Source organism: Halyomorpha halys, unplaced genomic scaffold (assembly GCF_000696795.3).
Source record: "Halyomorpha halys isolate HHAL.00 unplaced genomic scaffold, Hhal_1.1 Scaffold25.1, whole genome shotgun sequence".
Taxonomy (NCBI): domain Eukaryota; kingdom Metazoa; phylum Arthropoda; class Insecta; order Hemiptera; family Pentatomidae; genus Halyomorpha; species Halyomorpha halys.
In genome coordinates, this window is record NW_027107314.1 from 937,685 (window position 1) to 953,741 (window position 16,057).

At 28.3% G+C, this 16,057-nt stretch overlaps 1 protein-coding gene across 2 annotated transcripts in view; it reads left to right on the plus strand.

The window, feature by feature from the left end:
* Nucleotides 1–5,391: 5,391 nt before the first annotated feature.
* The window catches only part of LOC106683108 (lysophospholipase-like protein 1), a 12,813-nt gene continuing 2,147 nt past the window's right edge, over nt 5,392–16,057 (plus strand). The window contains exons 1-4 of one of the 2 annotated variants that reach the window (XM_014424367.2): nt 5,392–5,592; nt 5,787–5,867; nt 6,183–6,307; nt 14,326–14,470. In XM_014424367.2, coding sequence (XP_014279853.1) covers nt 5,795–5,867; nt 6,183–6,307; nt 14,326–14,470 — 343 coding nt within the window. In that variant the 5' untranslated portion in view covers nt 5,392–5,592; nt 5,787–5,794. The other variant, XM_014424357.2, reaches the window with a different exon arrangement.

Here is a 16,057-nt window from a genome sequence, read left to right on the forward strand (position 1 = left end):
TGGCATTAAAGGGGTTGGGCTGGGTCCGCTGAAGGCAGTTACAATATTGGCCCAGGAGCCGCTGGCCGGGGGGGGGGAAAAAGAATGGAGGAACGCTCCACTGGGGGATAAAAGGGAGATGGGTTAAAATGACTTCAGGCAGGTTGGTCGATGTACGACATGTCACAATCTCACAAGAGAAGATCATAACGCAATAAAAGTTCTTTTAATGTTAAAAATCTTATAAAATAAATTTATTTTTGACTTTAACGAGTTTTTTCAATTTATTATCCACAATGAAATTACTAAAAAAAGTTGTTATGAAAGTAATATCAAACATTTTAGTTATCATTACATTTAATTATATATAGAAATAGTACTAATCATCTATCATGAGCAATGTGCTCAACGAGACACCTCTTAGGGGACAATAAATTAGAACACTCCTGCCGGATTAAGTTGATGGTGAAAAAAAAAAAAATGAGAACAACAAGAAATATTAGAACATACGATGGCTTACTTCACAGTGTTGCTAAGTACATTTCCACTAATTTGAGGAGGCATACAATTAAAGGTTCTCTCATCAAAGAAAATTGCAACATTTCAATTCATTTTTTGACAGAAAAGATTAAAATTTTATACCTAAAGCACAACTATGAACTAAATCATTGACATCAGATGTCGCTTGCAAGGGTATGGGACAAGAAAAACCAACTTTAACGATATCATTTTCAATTAAAAAAAATTCAGTTTGCTTCAATAAATATTTTCCCAACGCCCAACGAAGTCCTTTGTACCTTGTTCCAAGAAACCGTTACGCATGGAATCGATAAACTCGTTAAATGGAGACTTTTCCTCTTTTTATTTCTGATTATTGTTTTTTATAACATTTCTCAGGCACATGGATAAAATGGTAGTCTGCTGAAAAGAGGTAAGGTGTGATGGGTCTTCAATTTTCAGAACACGCATGAAACATCTGTCGGTCAAAATTAATAAAAATACATCTCTGAAAATATATGGCCAATCCCATCCACCGTAATGAATAGATTTGTCTTCAACTCAATATTATATTTTCAGATATAATGAAAACAAAATCCGAAATGTATATGAGATGAAATTTTCATTCAAGTTTATTGATTCGGATTTATTAAGTTTTTTTTTTTTTTAAATAGATAAAGAGATCTTCATGGGCATTAAAGAGATGTATTGAGACTAATGCTCAGTTGACATTGTCTCATACGTTTTACATTTCATGTCCAGGCTTTCTAGGGTCACAGGGAATAGATTAAGACCCTGATATGAAGCACCTCAGAGAGAAGCAGAGGAGATTTGATTTTGTCCACTATAGACAAAATGGACTATTTCGTCGGCGACTTCGAGGCTTATTACTATCCGGACAAAATGAAAAAAAAATTCATAATTTCTATTCCTTAAAAACATTATCAGTTTAAAAACAGTGGTTTCGTTTCAATTTACTGCTAAGTTAATTTTGAGTTATTCACCTACTAACAATGAAATTAACAAAAACGGTAGAAATGAAAAATCATAGCTTTTTTTTACTCCCTTCCTAGTCATTTTTTAACATACATTGGTATCTTCCAAGCATTAGGTTGGAGTATTATATAATATACTTTATATTATATAGACTTAGTAAGGTATATAAAATACATTTCATGCATTATATGTACGAAGTACTTTTTACTGATGTGTACTTATTTTATTTTACTGATGGGTAAGAAAAAAAATATTACTTTGTACATTCACCTTGCTTTAATGTGAGCGATGGCAGACAGTGGTAAGTCTTATGATTCTTGAGACATATTTTTTCATAAATCAAAAATTTTATCTGAACAACTAGAAATTAATATTTTGTTGAATATAAAAAAAAAACTGCTACTCCTACGAGGATAAACGTTATAAACTACCAATAAATAAATTTAATATCCAAAACAGTCTCAACACTATTTATTTCTTTGTCCTACGTTTCGGCCCTTCTAGCCATCTTCAGGGATATGTCCCTGAAGATGGCTAGAAGGGCCGAAACGTAGGACAAAGAAATAAATAGTGTTGAGACTGTTTTGGATATTAAATTTATTTATTGATAAATATTACCTGGTCTCGAAAAATTTTGAAATAATATAATTAAAGTTATAAACTACTTTATAGTACATTTAACTACCTTTAATGTGAGTGCTGACATACATCTGTACGTCTTATGGTTTTCGAGATATATTTTTTCATTAATCAAACTTTTTTCTGAACTACTAGAAACCAACACTTTGCGAATTTATTTTGTTGAATATCATGAAAACTCCAACTCCTACGAAGATAAACGTTATAAACTATTTTTCGTACATTAAACTAGCTTTAATTTTAGCACTAATATACATCTGTACGTCGAATAATTTTTGAAATATTAATTTCTCCGTATTGATTCACTACTGATTTTTCAATGCATGATTTATATTGTAAATTTTTTTTTTTTTAAAAAGTTATATCTCGGGAACTATTTAACGTAAATAGCTCTATTAGAGCTCATATATTATCATATTTATTCTACTATAAATGATTTTCTCTTATGTTTTCTAGTGTTGTAAGTACTTTTAAAGATATAGAGCTCCGAATGAAAAATTAATTTATTTAACGTTTTGAAACAGCCGCCATTTTTTATTCCTCCTACCTATACCTGGAAGACTCATTAATTTTGACTAGTAATTATGCATAGTTTCTGCTAAAGTAATAAAAAGGTGGGGTGAAATAACTGCTTTTTTCCACCTCTTGGGCTGTTGTACTATCAAGCCTCAACTCCATGAGCTACAGATAGCCCGTTCTCACATTCGTCACCGACAGTGTTCGTGGTCGCCCATTATCTACACGAATAACTCAAGATTAATAATGTTGTCCATTTCGTCACATTCGCCCAATTTGTCCAGTGGACTGGACAAAATAAAAACAAAGTAGAGAAATAGCTTGCTGGAAAGAAGTTCAGATTCATTTCGGTCCTAAGGCGATGTCAAACTTTGAAAATATTACTGTCAGGCCAATTAATAAAATATTAAATGAAAATAAAATATTCATCAATAAATAATTTATTTAATTTTTGGCAGTTGAAAATTTACTCATAACTTTTTATTACACTAAATTTTACAAAATCAATTTATATAACACTATTATTTTATAAAATACACAATATAGTAGCCGGTACTAAATACGCAATACAATAATAAATATCGGAAGAAGATAGTTGACCGTATGAAACAGATTGTCGTAAAATAATCTGGGTGAGTCAATAAAGGTACAAAATAGTAGAAAAAACTATTTATTATTAACAAACGTTTTGCCCCACTTTGCAGGGCTTCTTCAGGGCTAAATAAAAAAAAAAGATACAAACATTGTAAGAATTGACAGAACATTAAAAATATACTTAGAAAATACGAAAATATGAAAAAAAAAAATATTTTAAATATATCAAAGAAATAATACTAATAATTTAAAGAAGTATACATATAGGCGGATTGGAAACTAGTTACTAATAAATACAGCCATGTGTGATAGAATTCTAATTACAAAGCTAGAAGTAATAAATTGTATTACTCTTTATTGTATACTATTTATTTATATCTTATTTAGGAAGAGTCTGCTTCCTAGAATAAATAAATATCATACACAACTCTCTTTTGAATTACTTAATCTACAAATCGAACATAAATCATACACCTGCTGCATTTTTTCTAAAACCATTAGATTGATTGTTTTTTATTTATAGGTCATCCCAGGATGATCCTCAGAATTACGTAATTATCCGATTTAAGGTTTATTCCAGCAGATCTCTGCCATTTATAAGAAAAAAATTATAATTTTTCAATAGTTCTTTTATAGTTAATTATTTGAAAATAATAAACCATAATATAATTTTTCGCATTAGTGTATTGTATTTTTACTGGTGATTTCAATAAAAACTTCAGATTCTTGTAAATATTTTTAGTCAATTATATATGACCCATTTAGATCCATTAAATGTTGCCATCTTTCAGGTAATTTTTTAATGTGCTATGTGGGTTTTGCAGTCCTCGAGCGAATGTTGTTTCCCGTTAGGACCGTTTTGAGGGTCCGAAATAAATGAAGATCTGTTGGGGCAAGGACTGGTGAATAGGGTGGGTGGGGGATAACATCCCAGCCAAACCCCAATAATTTCTGCCGGGTCTGCCTGAATACTTGAGGACGGGTGTTATCGTGATGGAAAACTATGCCTTTGCGATTATGGGACAAAAATGGTTTGAGACACCTTCATGAAATATGTTAAGCGTTTCTGCTATATCTCGTGTCGTAGAGTGAGGGTGACCAATGCTTGAATTTGGTCATCAACAGTTAAAGGACGACTCCAGCGCTTTGTGTCTTATAAATCAATATTTCCGGTTCTGAACCGAGCAAACCCCTTACGGATGATGCTTTCTCTTAAGGCATCATCGCCATACACACTACAAATTTTGTTAACCGTCTGTTCAGAAGATTTTCCTTTTTGGAAATAAAAAAATCATTAAATAATGAAAATGATTTTTTTTTTTCCTCTTCCATTTTGAGCAAGCAAAATACCACTTAAAGATAAGGAATCTCGGTTGAAACTGATGCATAAAAGCACCTTAACTAATCCTTTTTTATAATATGTAAACATTATTGACCAAGTAAACATGATTTTATAATCACAGAGAGGATTAACTTGAAATATTGAAAAACGCTACGAACTTATTTTAGAACCCAATATTTTACATATCTTGAAACGTAAAACCTCAAATTTTGAGAGGGCGGTTAAGAATAATCGGTGGTAAATTTTTTATGAAGTTAGAAGAGTGAGATTGAACTATTTTCTTGTCTTAAAAGCATTTTATGTTCTCTAACATCAAAGGCTTCCACTTATATCATTGTTAGCATTCGGTATCTTTTATGTATGATTTCAGCAATCTAATTTTAATTGGATAACCAATTCAGTAATGATCACTTAGAGACAATTTCTATCCACGGAATCGTAAGTGAAATCGGCGAATGAATAGTGAATTACTTCAACTTCCCTTCTACAAAACTGTAGTAAAATATCGTTGTTTTATATTTAGATACAGATTTTCTATTGTTTTTTTTTATTATCATTTAATATATATAATTTAATAATTTATTGGGTTATATAGACTAAGGAAAACAATTGGTATAACGAGGAGCTAAAGAAATCTTAAGTAGCAAAACCCGTTTTATCTGGTAAAAAAAATCAGATAAAGAATTATTGTAAATCACTTCTAGATATCAACACTTTTATTTTTCTTAAATACCTTTATTATCAATTTTATCATATTTAATTATAAACATATTGAGGGTATTATTTACCATTTGTTTTTTGTTTTTCGAAGTCTATTACAGGTATTTTATACAGTAATTAAATTTATAAAATGCTAAATTAAATAATTATAAGTAGAAAATAGTCCTAAAGAAAAACAAATGAATCACTTATGTTGAATTGAAGAGGAAGGTTAGAATAAAAGGAGGCTCCGAACTCGATACATCGAAGCGAAGAGCGCCAGTACAATCGAGCCAGTACAATCGACTTTGGCCAATCAATAAGCTCAAGTAGGTTTCTAGACTCAGCTCTCAGTCAATTGGCTCCCAGCCGTTGATGTAGACGGTTGGCTGCTGTGGTCCAAAGTAGTCTTTACGTACGACTATAACTTTAAAACCTTAAATTGATTTATTACATAACCTAACTATTTAAGTAGCTCACAGTCAATTATTAAACATTTAAATGCGTTACTCGGAATATTTAGGTGATCCGATGGAACCAATGTTCCGGATAGAGCAGAAGAAAGATACTGCCACCGGTTGTCTTATATTTCTCCATGGTACAGGTAAAGTACTTAATTATTATTATGAATTAATTTATTATGTTATACTTTCATTACAATCTTTATGTCTATCAAAGCTGTTTTAATTTTGTCTTCTTAAATTTAAAACTGGCAAAGATAATTAATGTTAATTTTTCAATTGGCATTATTTTTCATTTTTTACAACTAATGGAATACTTTATTATACTCAATATAAGAAATAGTGTGCTGTCATGTCACTCACATACTTTTTCTTTTAGGATAAGATTTTTTACCCTATGTTTAAGAGTTTCTTTATTTTTATATAGAATGTGGATTATAATTCTATATTGTTTTTAGCTGATTCTGGACCACATATTGGAGGGACCATCCGGGCCCTTAAAGGGAGTAGTGCACGCTTTCCGCATATCAAAGTAATATTTCCTACTGCATCAATGATACCATTTTCTGCTCATGGTGGTCAGGTAAGACCGTGTCATAAACTAATATTTCATCCTAAAAAATAATTACTCAATTTAAAATATTTTCATTTTTATAAAACTTATAAAATATAAATTTATAAAACTTGGTGTCTGCTGCCGATTGATGTCCTATAAAAAGTATTGTATTTTTTTTTTCAAGAGTAATATAAGTTAAAAAGTCCTTGTTATTTTATTATATTGAATAAAACATATGTGTTATTTATATCTACATTCAAATCCAACATCACGGGTCTGCAGAGAATGTGCTTCATTTATCTGATGGGCCAGAACAGTAGCCAAAAAATTATTTTTACTCATGACTATCTTCCATGAAAAGAGCTGCCTTTAGAAAGAAACAAATTTTAGCTTTTTTATATCAATTTATCAAACTATAGATGAGTTTTCATAGACCTTTTACTAACTAAGTAAATATTTGTACTTCTGTAGTTTATTTTACAATAATTATTTTTCAATAAATACTATACTATGTTTTGTTTAGTAATTTAAACAATACATGAACCTTTCAGTTGACTAACTCCATGACATAAATCTTTGTATTTAAATATTTATTCTGTCACAGTTAAGATTAGAATGTCAGTTTTAGTAATCTGTTATATATTTATATTTCTGCCATACTTTGGTAAATCACAATATAAGAATTTTTCAACATTAATTATTATTAAAAGTATTTTTCTGAAAATTTAAAAATTGGAGTTAGTTATTATATCAACTGAAAGTATCATATATAATATATTTTAATTGCAATTTATCCCATTTCCATATTTCAATAAAATTTAAAATCAGTGAAAGTTTCAATATTTAAGTTGTAGATGTATGTTATATAACAATACTATTATTTATAGTTATGGAAAATGTTGTTTATTTGAAAAATAATAAACTTAACATAAACTGATAGATTTCATATAAAACATTTTGTACCTTCAAATAACATTAATTAAAAAACTTTTCTGTAATTAGTTATCTGCATTGGTATTCATAATTTATAAATATTTAGTTATCTATATTTTATTCATAATTTATAAATATTTATGTTCCCCTATAATTGTAAATTTATTAATTATATTATCATATAAGAATATGATTCTTCACTATTTTAGGTATACACCACTCGTTTTATCAAGGCTTCATATATAATATAAACTTTTTTTTTTTTTATAATAACTTAGAAAGAAATTATTAGCTATTGTTACAAATCGAGAGTTAAGTTGTAACCCTTTGAAATATTGAATTGGTCAGTAGTTAAGTGCACTCTTTAATTCATGAATATGATCATTTATTAAGTTTCGCTACTGCTATAGAATTATGATCAGTCGATTATCTTTAAATATATTATAAGGAGGAGAAGCATCTAGTGCCAACTTAATTCAATAGAATCAATATAAGCATGCAGTGTCACTATTGAACATAGTTTGAAGGATCATATTTACAATACAGGTAATAAAATGATATTTGCATAATCCATAGATTTGTTTTCCATCCAAGCAATAAAACTAATAATTCAATAATCCTAACGAAGTCAAATTGTTTATATTTTTATATAGTTATAGTTACATATTATATTTTTATATTATTTACCCTTTAGTAATTGTTTAGAGATAGACGTTGAAAGAATGTCTGAAAACTCTGTTGTTAAACTTTGATGATTTAATTGGAGTTAAAATTAATTTTGATTTATCAAACAATAATAAATTAAATTAGCAATTTAAAATATGTAGTGCATAACAGAAGTGAGGCCATCTGCAAACGTTGCTGTGACAACCCATATTACCTACGAACCCAATCTTGTAGGTTGCCCAAATTCTCCATCCTATTATCACAACCATATTATATAAGAAAGAAATAGCAAATATATATATACTAGAGTATATCTTGAAAAATTTCATTTTTTTTTTTTTTTTTATTTCTTTTACATGTAAAACTGTTTGATATTAATATATGTATATATAGTTGACTGTGAAAATTGATATATAAGAAGATGGTCAGGGTTGCGGTCAAATGAGAAACAAAAATAGTTGTAAACTATTTTTGTTTCTCTTTTGACTGCAACCCTGACCATCTTCTTATATGTTTGATATTAATGTTTAATATTTCAATTGAAGAAAAAATTATATTCATAGATTTTTTTTTTCCAAAAATTCAGAAAAATGTATTCCATTTTAAAGTATATAAAGTACTACAAGTTGCAATCATATACTACTAGTTTTAAGCATTAGTTTTGATTTGTGTTATATTTATTTTATTGACAATTGCTGAGATGCTATATAAACCAAAATATATACTTTAAATAAATTATTCAAACTCTATCCATTATAGTCTCAAAACTTTTTATTTCTCTTATACGTCCAACGTTTCGGTCAATCCGGCCATCTTCAGGGACAATCTACTCAATACCACTTTGAGACCATATAATTTAACAACTCTAAACTTCATACAGGCTATTCTGCCCAGGTCAAAAATATCAATATCTAATTAGTCAATTATCAATTACTTGTTGTGATAAAAGTTTTAAGGAATATTGTCTGCAGATAAATAATTTGACTTTGTTCTTAATTGATAATTGACTAATTAGATATTGATATTTTTGACCTGGGCAGAATAGCCTGCATGAAGTTTTAGAGTTGTTAAATTATATGGTTTCAAAGTGGTATTGAGTAGATTGTCCCTGAAGAAGACCAGATTGGCCGAAACGTTGGACGTATAAGAGAAATAAAAAGTTTTGAGACTATAATGGATAGAGTTTGAATTATTTATTTAAAAAATTACCAGTCTCAAGAAAATATTAAGATTATAAATAAACAAAATATATACTTTATTTTGGTTTATATAGCATCTCTATACTAGTCAGTTGTGAAATAATATATTAACATTAGTAAATATAATAATGTTAGTATGAATTGATAATAGAGGAGCTAAATAGTTGCTCACACCTGGTTCATATCTTAAATTTGTTTACCAAATTTTGTAATATAAATGGGGTTAGTTAGTATGAAAATCAGGAAAATTTAGGAAGAATTCAAGAAAAAAAACAAAAAACTGCCGCGGTCAGAAAATTTTAATAAAAAAAGTTTCAAAATCATTATAACAAGCCTAAAAAAAAGTATGTTTGGTCATATTGAATCCTCATATGCATCCAATTGGGTACATAATTAAACATTGGATAATTACTATTCCATGGTCATTATTATGTCGCCTGAGAATTAAGTCAAAACTAGATGAGCCGTTTTGAAATATAGCCCTATCCAGGAAAATACATTGACGCATGAATCAACGGAAAAGCGTCGTTGATGGAATTGGACAAAATCTTCGCTAGTTCCATTTTTACATTAATCCTCGGCTTTCCTTCATATTTGGGCCAAATCTTAGGAACCGTTTGGAACATATCGAGGAATATACATTATCGCATGCGTAATCGAAATTACTTTATGGAATTTGCTTTTCTTCTAACTATTCTCCAATAACGCGGATGCGATAGCGAGGAAATCTCTATTCTGTAAAAATACATTCTTATTAGACCCTTCAACGTGATAAATAATAAAAAAGAATATGGTAAAGAGATGTTGAAGATACCAAATATTGTTTTTTTTTTTTTAATTTAAGAAGTGAAAAAAAAAAACACGAAGAGTTGCACGAAATTCTAAGGGATAGGTGTATCAAGAAATATAAAAAAAGTTTGATTTATGCGTGAAAATGTGTTTGAAAATCTAGATTATTCTTGCTTGGACCGGAAGTGGAGTTGAAGTGTTGCAAGGTGAAAGGCCATTAGAGGGACAGCCCGATGCACGAAACCCAGCCATTAAATCGTATTTTTGCTAATAATTTTAATAATTAGTGCTTCATACTTGGTTCGGAAACGCATTTCCTAAAACTTACTATTTAACTAATCTACTTAGCAAAGTAACGAATTAAGTATTTTTTCACCTATTATTTCTAAATGATGGATCCTCGAGATAAAATACGATATAATAAGTTAAATTCTGTATCGAATGTGTTCTCTCAATAATTCATTTAACACTAAACCTATCATGCGTGGTAAAATGACAGTTTTTGAAATTTCGTGTGTACTACGTTACTATATCGCCATGTGACTTATTGATTTTTCCTACAATATAAGTACAACCCATTTTTCTATATACACATAATTTTCTTTATTGTTTATTTTCTGAAAATAATTGATAGCATGTCTCCTCTATCAGGAGTGGTCATTTGACCATTTCAACAATTCATGTTTGTTAAAACTATATTCTTCGAAATGTAAAAATTCACAATTTAATTTTGAATCTACAGTGTAAACAAACCTGTGATTGGAACAAATTCTCAACTTTCTTGGTACAACAGTAGGTAGAGTAGGGTCTTGTGATCCAAATTGGGGTCATCAAAAATTCAACAAATGTATAATAGAGATTATTTCATGCGAACAGAGCCAACAATATTTTGTGATATGATTTATATTTGAATTTTTTTTTTTTATTATGGTCTCAATGTTTTTGCCCCATTTGATTTATATTTTTTTAGCCTTCACTTTATCATTTGTATATTCATTGCCAACAATGTCAATTCGAGGAATATCAATTTATTTGACCAAATGAATAATATGGACAAGGATTAGTTGGATGTTGACCATGATACTGCTGAAAATAGTTATGACTTATTTGAAATGTGTGTGACTAAGAAAATATTTTATAGTTCGTTCTGAAAGTATAAATGAGGAAGAGTATGAAATTTCTAGATAAATCTTATCGCGGTATAGCTCTGATTTGTAATATTTGCAAAGAAATATCAGGACACACAGGAAATAAGGACATTGTCAAATAAGGTATTGTAAAGTCAATAAGACTGACAAAATTTGTATTATGTGCAATACAAAATACTATAATTTGTAAAACAAAGTATGCTAAAAATGCATGATTGTGGGTACAACTTTTCTTAATAGAAATTTTTTTTTATTTACTATACAATTTACTAACAGCTCTTTCTATATTAAGTTGGCGATGCCTGGCTAAATGTTGAAAATATTCCTGAAAACATACTTCTAAATCATTTTTCAAGGTTATATTGGTTTCATTGTTCACAAACTTAATATTCTGTGACAGCTGTAATTTTCTCCTTTGATACTTGTGTTTTTTAAATGAGCTTGTGTTTTAATTATTTGTTTAGTGGTCAAAACTTTTGAAATCCTTGAGTTCGAGAAAATCAATCAACTGACTTAATTGGAATTTAGTAACGCCCTCCCATTTGTTCAAGGCCAATTCTAACATGAGAGTAAAAGAATGTTTGTTTAAATATTATATTAAAAGTTGTAATTCTTGTACTTATTGGGCAAAAGATTTTTTAGGACCAACCATATCAAAGATTTTAGGAATAATACTTCTATCTTTTTGACTCATTTAAAGCTCCTGATACATATGTCCATTTTGTATACTTAATGATTCATATGTTGTTATCATAACTTCTGACTATGATACAGATATAAAGTCCATCTTGTAAATATATCCATCCAAGCTAAGAGGAAAAATCATTTTGCAATAAACTTTAATCATCATAACCAAAGGCAAAAAAGTTATTTGTTTAACCTATACATTAATTTTTTGTTATTTAAAAGTGTGGAGAAAACCTTTTTATGTTAATAATTATAACAATAATGATTAGAACAACTTTACAGAAATAAATCATTGTTATTTATTTTATTATTATCACATTGTTATTTTCAATTTTACATTATATTAGAGTGTGAAAAATTATATCAGCATAAAATACAATGCTGCTCTAATTATCTTGAGTGTGCAGTTTGGCCTTTTTGACACGCTCGAATTAACTCGAGTGTACAAGGTAAGGGATTAATCTTTTAGTAAGTAGAAAGTGTTTGTACCTGTTTAATGATGTTCATATTTTGTTATGTAATATTTTTCAACTATAAGCAGTTTTTAACCATGGGTATTAACTAACAATAAACATTTTTACTAATTAAAATTATAATTTGATGAAATTTAATAATGTTTCACTGATTATGAAGTAGTAACAAATATGTTTGTAAAACCTTCTCACTTCGAAAAAAAAAAACTTTATAGCATTTAAAAAAAATAAAAATTAATGCTTCATCCTGAAAACACCTCGAAAGAATTTATGAAGTTAGAAAAATTATGTAGCTATCCTACAAAATGATGGTTGAAACAATATGTCTTCTGAATAATGGTTGCTTTTTCATTATTTTTTGAAGTTTTAAATCATTTTGTTCTTTTTTTTTTTCTTGAATTATGAGGTACTTACCACAGCTATTGATATTCATATAATTTGTTAAAAATTAAACCTCAGTATAAACAAATTAAAGTGCCATTTGACAATATTTTTTATTTATTTAATTTTTTCATCTTAGATAAATTTATACAACTGGAAAGGCAAAACAGAATAAAATATTTTAAAATACAAATTGCTCATATTACAAAGTTTGAAAAAAAAATTATGTATATTTATTTACCATGCTGTTGGTAATTTTATATTTATACTTCAATGAATCCTTATGTCATTTTACTGTGTGATTAATTTATTTTTATTGCAAATTCTCCTAAAGATATGTTGTTTGTTTTTTAAATCTTGAATTCAGTTTTAATTATTAAAAATTTGTCTGAAATATTTTGATAATAATATTCCTAATTTTTTTTTAAAATAGTTTATGATGAAAGTGTTTACGTATGATGTTCAAGTCTTTTTTTTTTGTTTGTGGAAAATGAACAAAACTCATAACCAATAATGTATTCAAATCTGTGTTAACTCGTCTAATTAGATGTTTTGCTCTTCTTTAGTTACTAATTACTTGAGAGAAGCATGCTAATTCCCAGAATTTGATGTATTATTCTTAAAAGGGGACAGGCTGATCCATTATTTACACAATTTGGTTATTTCAAGTTCTTTTCCCTGAAGAGTCAGATTTTCCTCTCTTAATATGAGAAGCGATGACATCTCTGAAGTCTTCATTCATCTATCAACTTTTAAATAGTTTTTCTATGCTCTAGTTAATCATTTCTCTCTATCTTAACTGTTTAGAACTTATTTTTCATTCTGATATTGATCTAATCTTTGTATTGTTATTTATTTATAATAACCTAACACCATTTATTAATGCATTATATAATCTTATCCAACTGTGCATGATATTAATTTTTACATAATTTTACTATCAGAATGTATAACCATAAAACGAATATTTGTAATTTTAAAAAGATATCAGATTCATAAAACTTATTGGTTCTTAATTATTTAGTAGACGGTTTAAAATATTTAAGTGTTAGTAAGTTTTAAATTCTTAAGTCCTCTATGAAAATTCAGTAACTAACATATTATTGCTTAAGCTTTGATACCTTGTAACCCAAGAATACTCTTTTATTTTTAATGTATTTTTTTTATAAGTAACATTTCATTTTAATGGAAGTAAAGCACTAATAAGAGATATGGTCCGACTATCCCAGGTTTTTCAACCGGGCCAACTATCCCAAATTTCATTGGTTCATCTGTCCCAATTATCGGGGATTCATGAACTAGCTTCCCAATCAAACAAATAAACATTACTGGCTCAACATTGTAGGTTAAGATTGTACTCAAGTATACATTTGAGTTATGGCATCAATCTTACATCAAAAGATCATTTAAACTAACTAGATTATATAACAAAGAAGTATAAAATATTTTTCAACTCATCAAAAGAAATAAATGAAGTTTTCTTCTAAAATACACATGAAACTCACAAGCAAAACAGCCTGTTTCTTTTGTCTGTTGTATATGAAGAGCAACCCATGATAATGACTGCAGTGCTGCTTTGACAGACTAACCAAGTATTCAACTGGTTGGTCTACCCTGGACTTACACTACTATATACTTCTTTTTCACTAAGCTGCATGAAAAGTACAAAATTTGTACATTTTTATGACTATTTAATTATTTAAGATCTCTGTTTCTGTTATTGGTTATTTCTGTTATTGAAAAAAATAATTAGTGCTTTGATATTTCAGGAAGTAAATACTTGGTATGATATATCAGATTTCACTGCAGATGCTGTTGAAAATACTGAGCACATTGAGAAATCAGCCAAAAGGATTATTAACATTATAAACAATGAGGTTTATTCTGGCATACCCATGAATAGGATTGCAATTGGTAAGAAATGATTCATAATTAAAACTTATGTAATGTCAAAACCAAACAAATATGTATTAGACTGGTGGTAAGAGAACATGGTAATTGAGATGTTGATATGGTTTTGAAGGTAAATTGGTCATGGTGTAAGACGCAATATCTCAGGAAAAAAAAAATTAGTTTCATATTTTCAGTAGACTTTTATCAGATTTTTGTAAGAGATTTGAAATGAGAAATCCTCTATCAATATGTTATCGTTTTTAAACTATTTATTTGAAGAGGTAGTTTTTTTTTTTTATGTAACCATATGCACAACAGATTACAAACGGCTCAGCAATATTTCAAAACTACTGTAACTCAGTGCCTAAAAATTAAAAACTCAATAGAGTATCTTTGGTTTGATCTTAGTTGATGCATTTGAGAAAGAATTTAATCTTTGTGAGCTTAGAAGGATTAAGGTAACCATTGAAACAAGAGAAGGTAATGTATGCAATTAAAAGATTTATGCATTTTTAAAAAATCTTAAGACATTCCAATTTTATTATTTAACTAGCTGACCCGGCAATGCTTCGCTATTGCTATATTTTAGGATGTATGTAGATTTAATGAACCCAATTGATAGTTTATTATAAATTTATGTATTTAGTTAAATTAAACATACACATTAGGGATCTGAAAACTGCTAATTAAACAAATTAGAACCGGAGATATAAAATAAAACCTGAGAATTTTTTTTCCCTCATTTGAAACTCACATTTTTCCCTAAAAAAAACATCAAATTTAACTTTTGCCAATTTCGGCTATAAGAGCAGACATTCAGCTTTCCAATGGTGAACATGACAATCGGGTAAAAGGGAGTGGAGTTATTAATGATTATGTGAAATATAGTCGTCCAAAAATGGTATTTAGTACTTTGGGACAACCCTTAAAACCAATATGGTTTTCTTTTTTCTGAAAAAAAATTTACCAAACTACTTTACTCCGATCCTTACGCTTGATTCTGTTCATAAATTTTTTACTACACAAAAATCTCATGATTTCATCATCTTTAAACCTTCCCACGGCGAAATGGAACATATAGCAAAAAGCGCCATGTAAATCGGTCCAGTAATAACCAAGTCTATCGAGGACAAAGATTCTTTATCATTCAGCTATCTTTTATATATATAGAGATGTAAATTTGTTCAAATGTGTCTATTTTATTTATTTTTTAAAAATAATTTTAATATCTTCATCTTAAACTTATTATTACCTGTTTGTCTACATAAGCATATACTGTTTACATAAATATAGTTAAAACATAATTATATGACTAATTATGTTTTTTTATTTATATTTATCTTGAAAACTATGTATATTAATTTGTTTAAGTTATATCCAGTGAAATATATGTTTATATATTGTAATATGCTCTTTTTGTGTAAATAGTATATTTTGATGTTTAAAGGGTTTTGATATGTTTTATTTTATGTATAATTTTAATATTGTTAATTGTTATTTTAAAACAAAAAGCAAGCTAACCAGTTTTCTTTGTCTATAAGAAATACGTTATTTTTTAAACAAGAAAGATGGCGGTGCACGTCCTTCCAAAGTGTTCGTTGGGTTGTT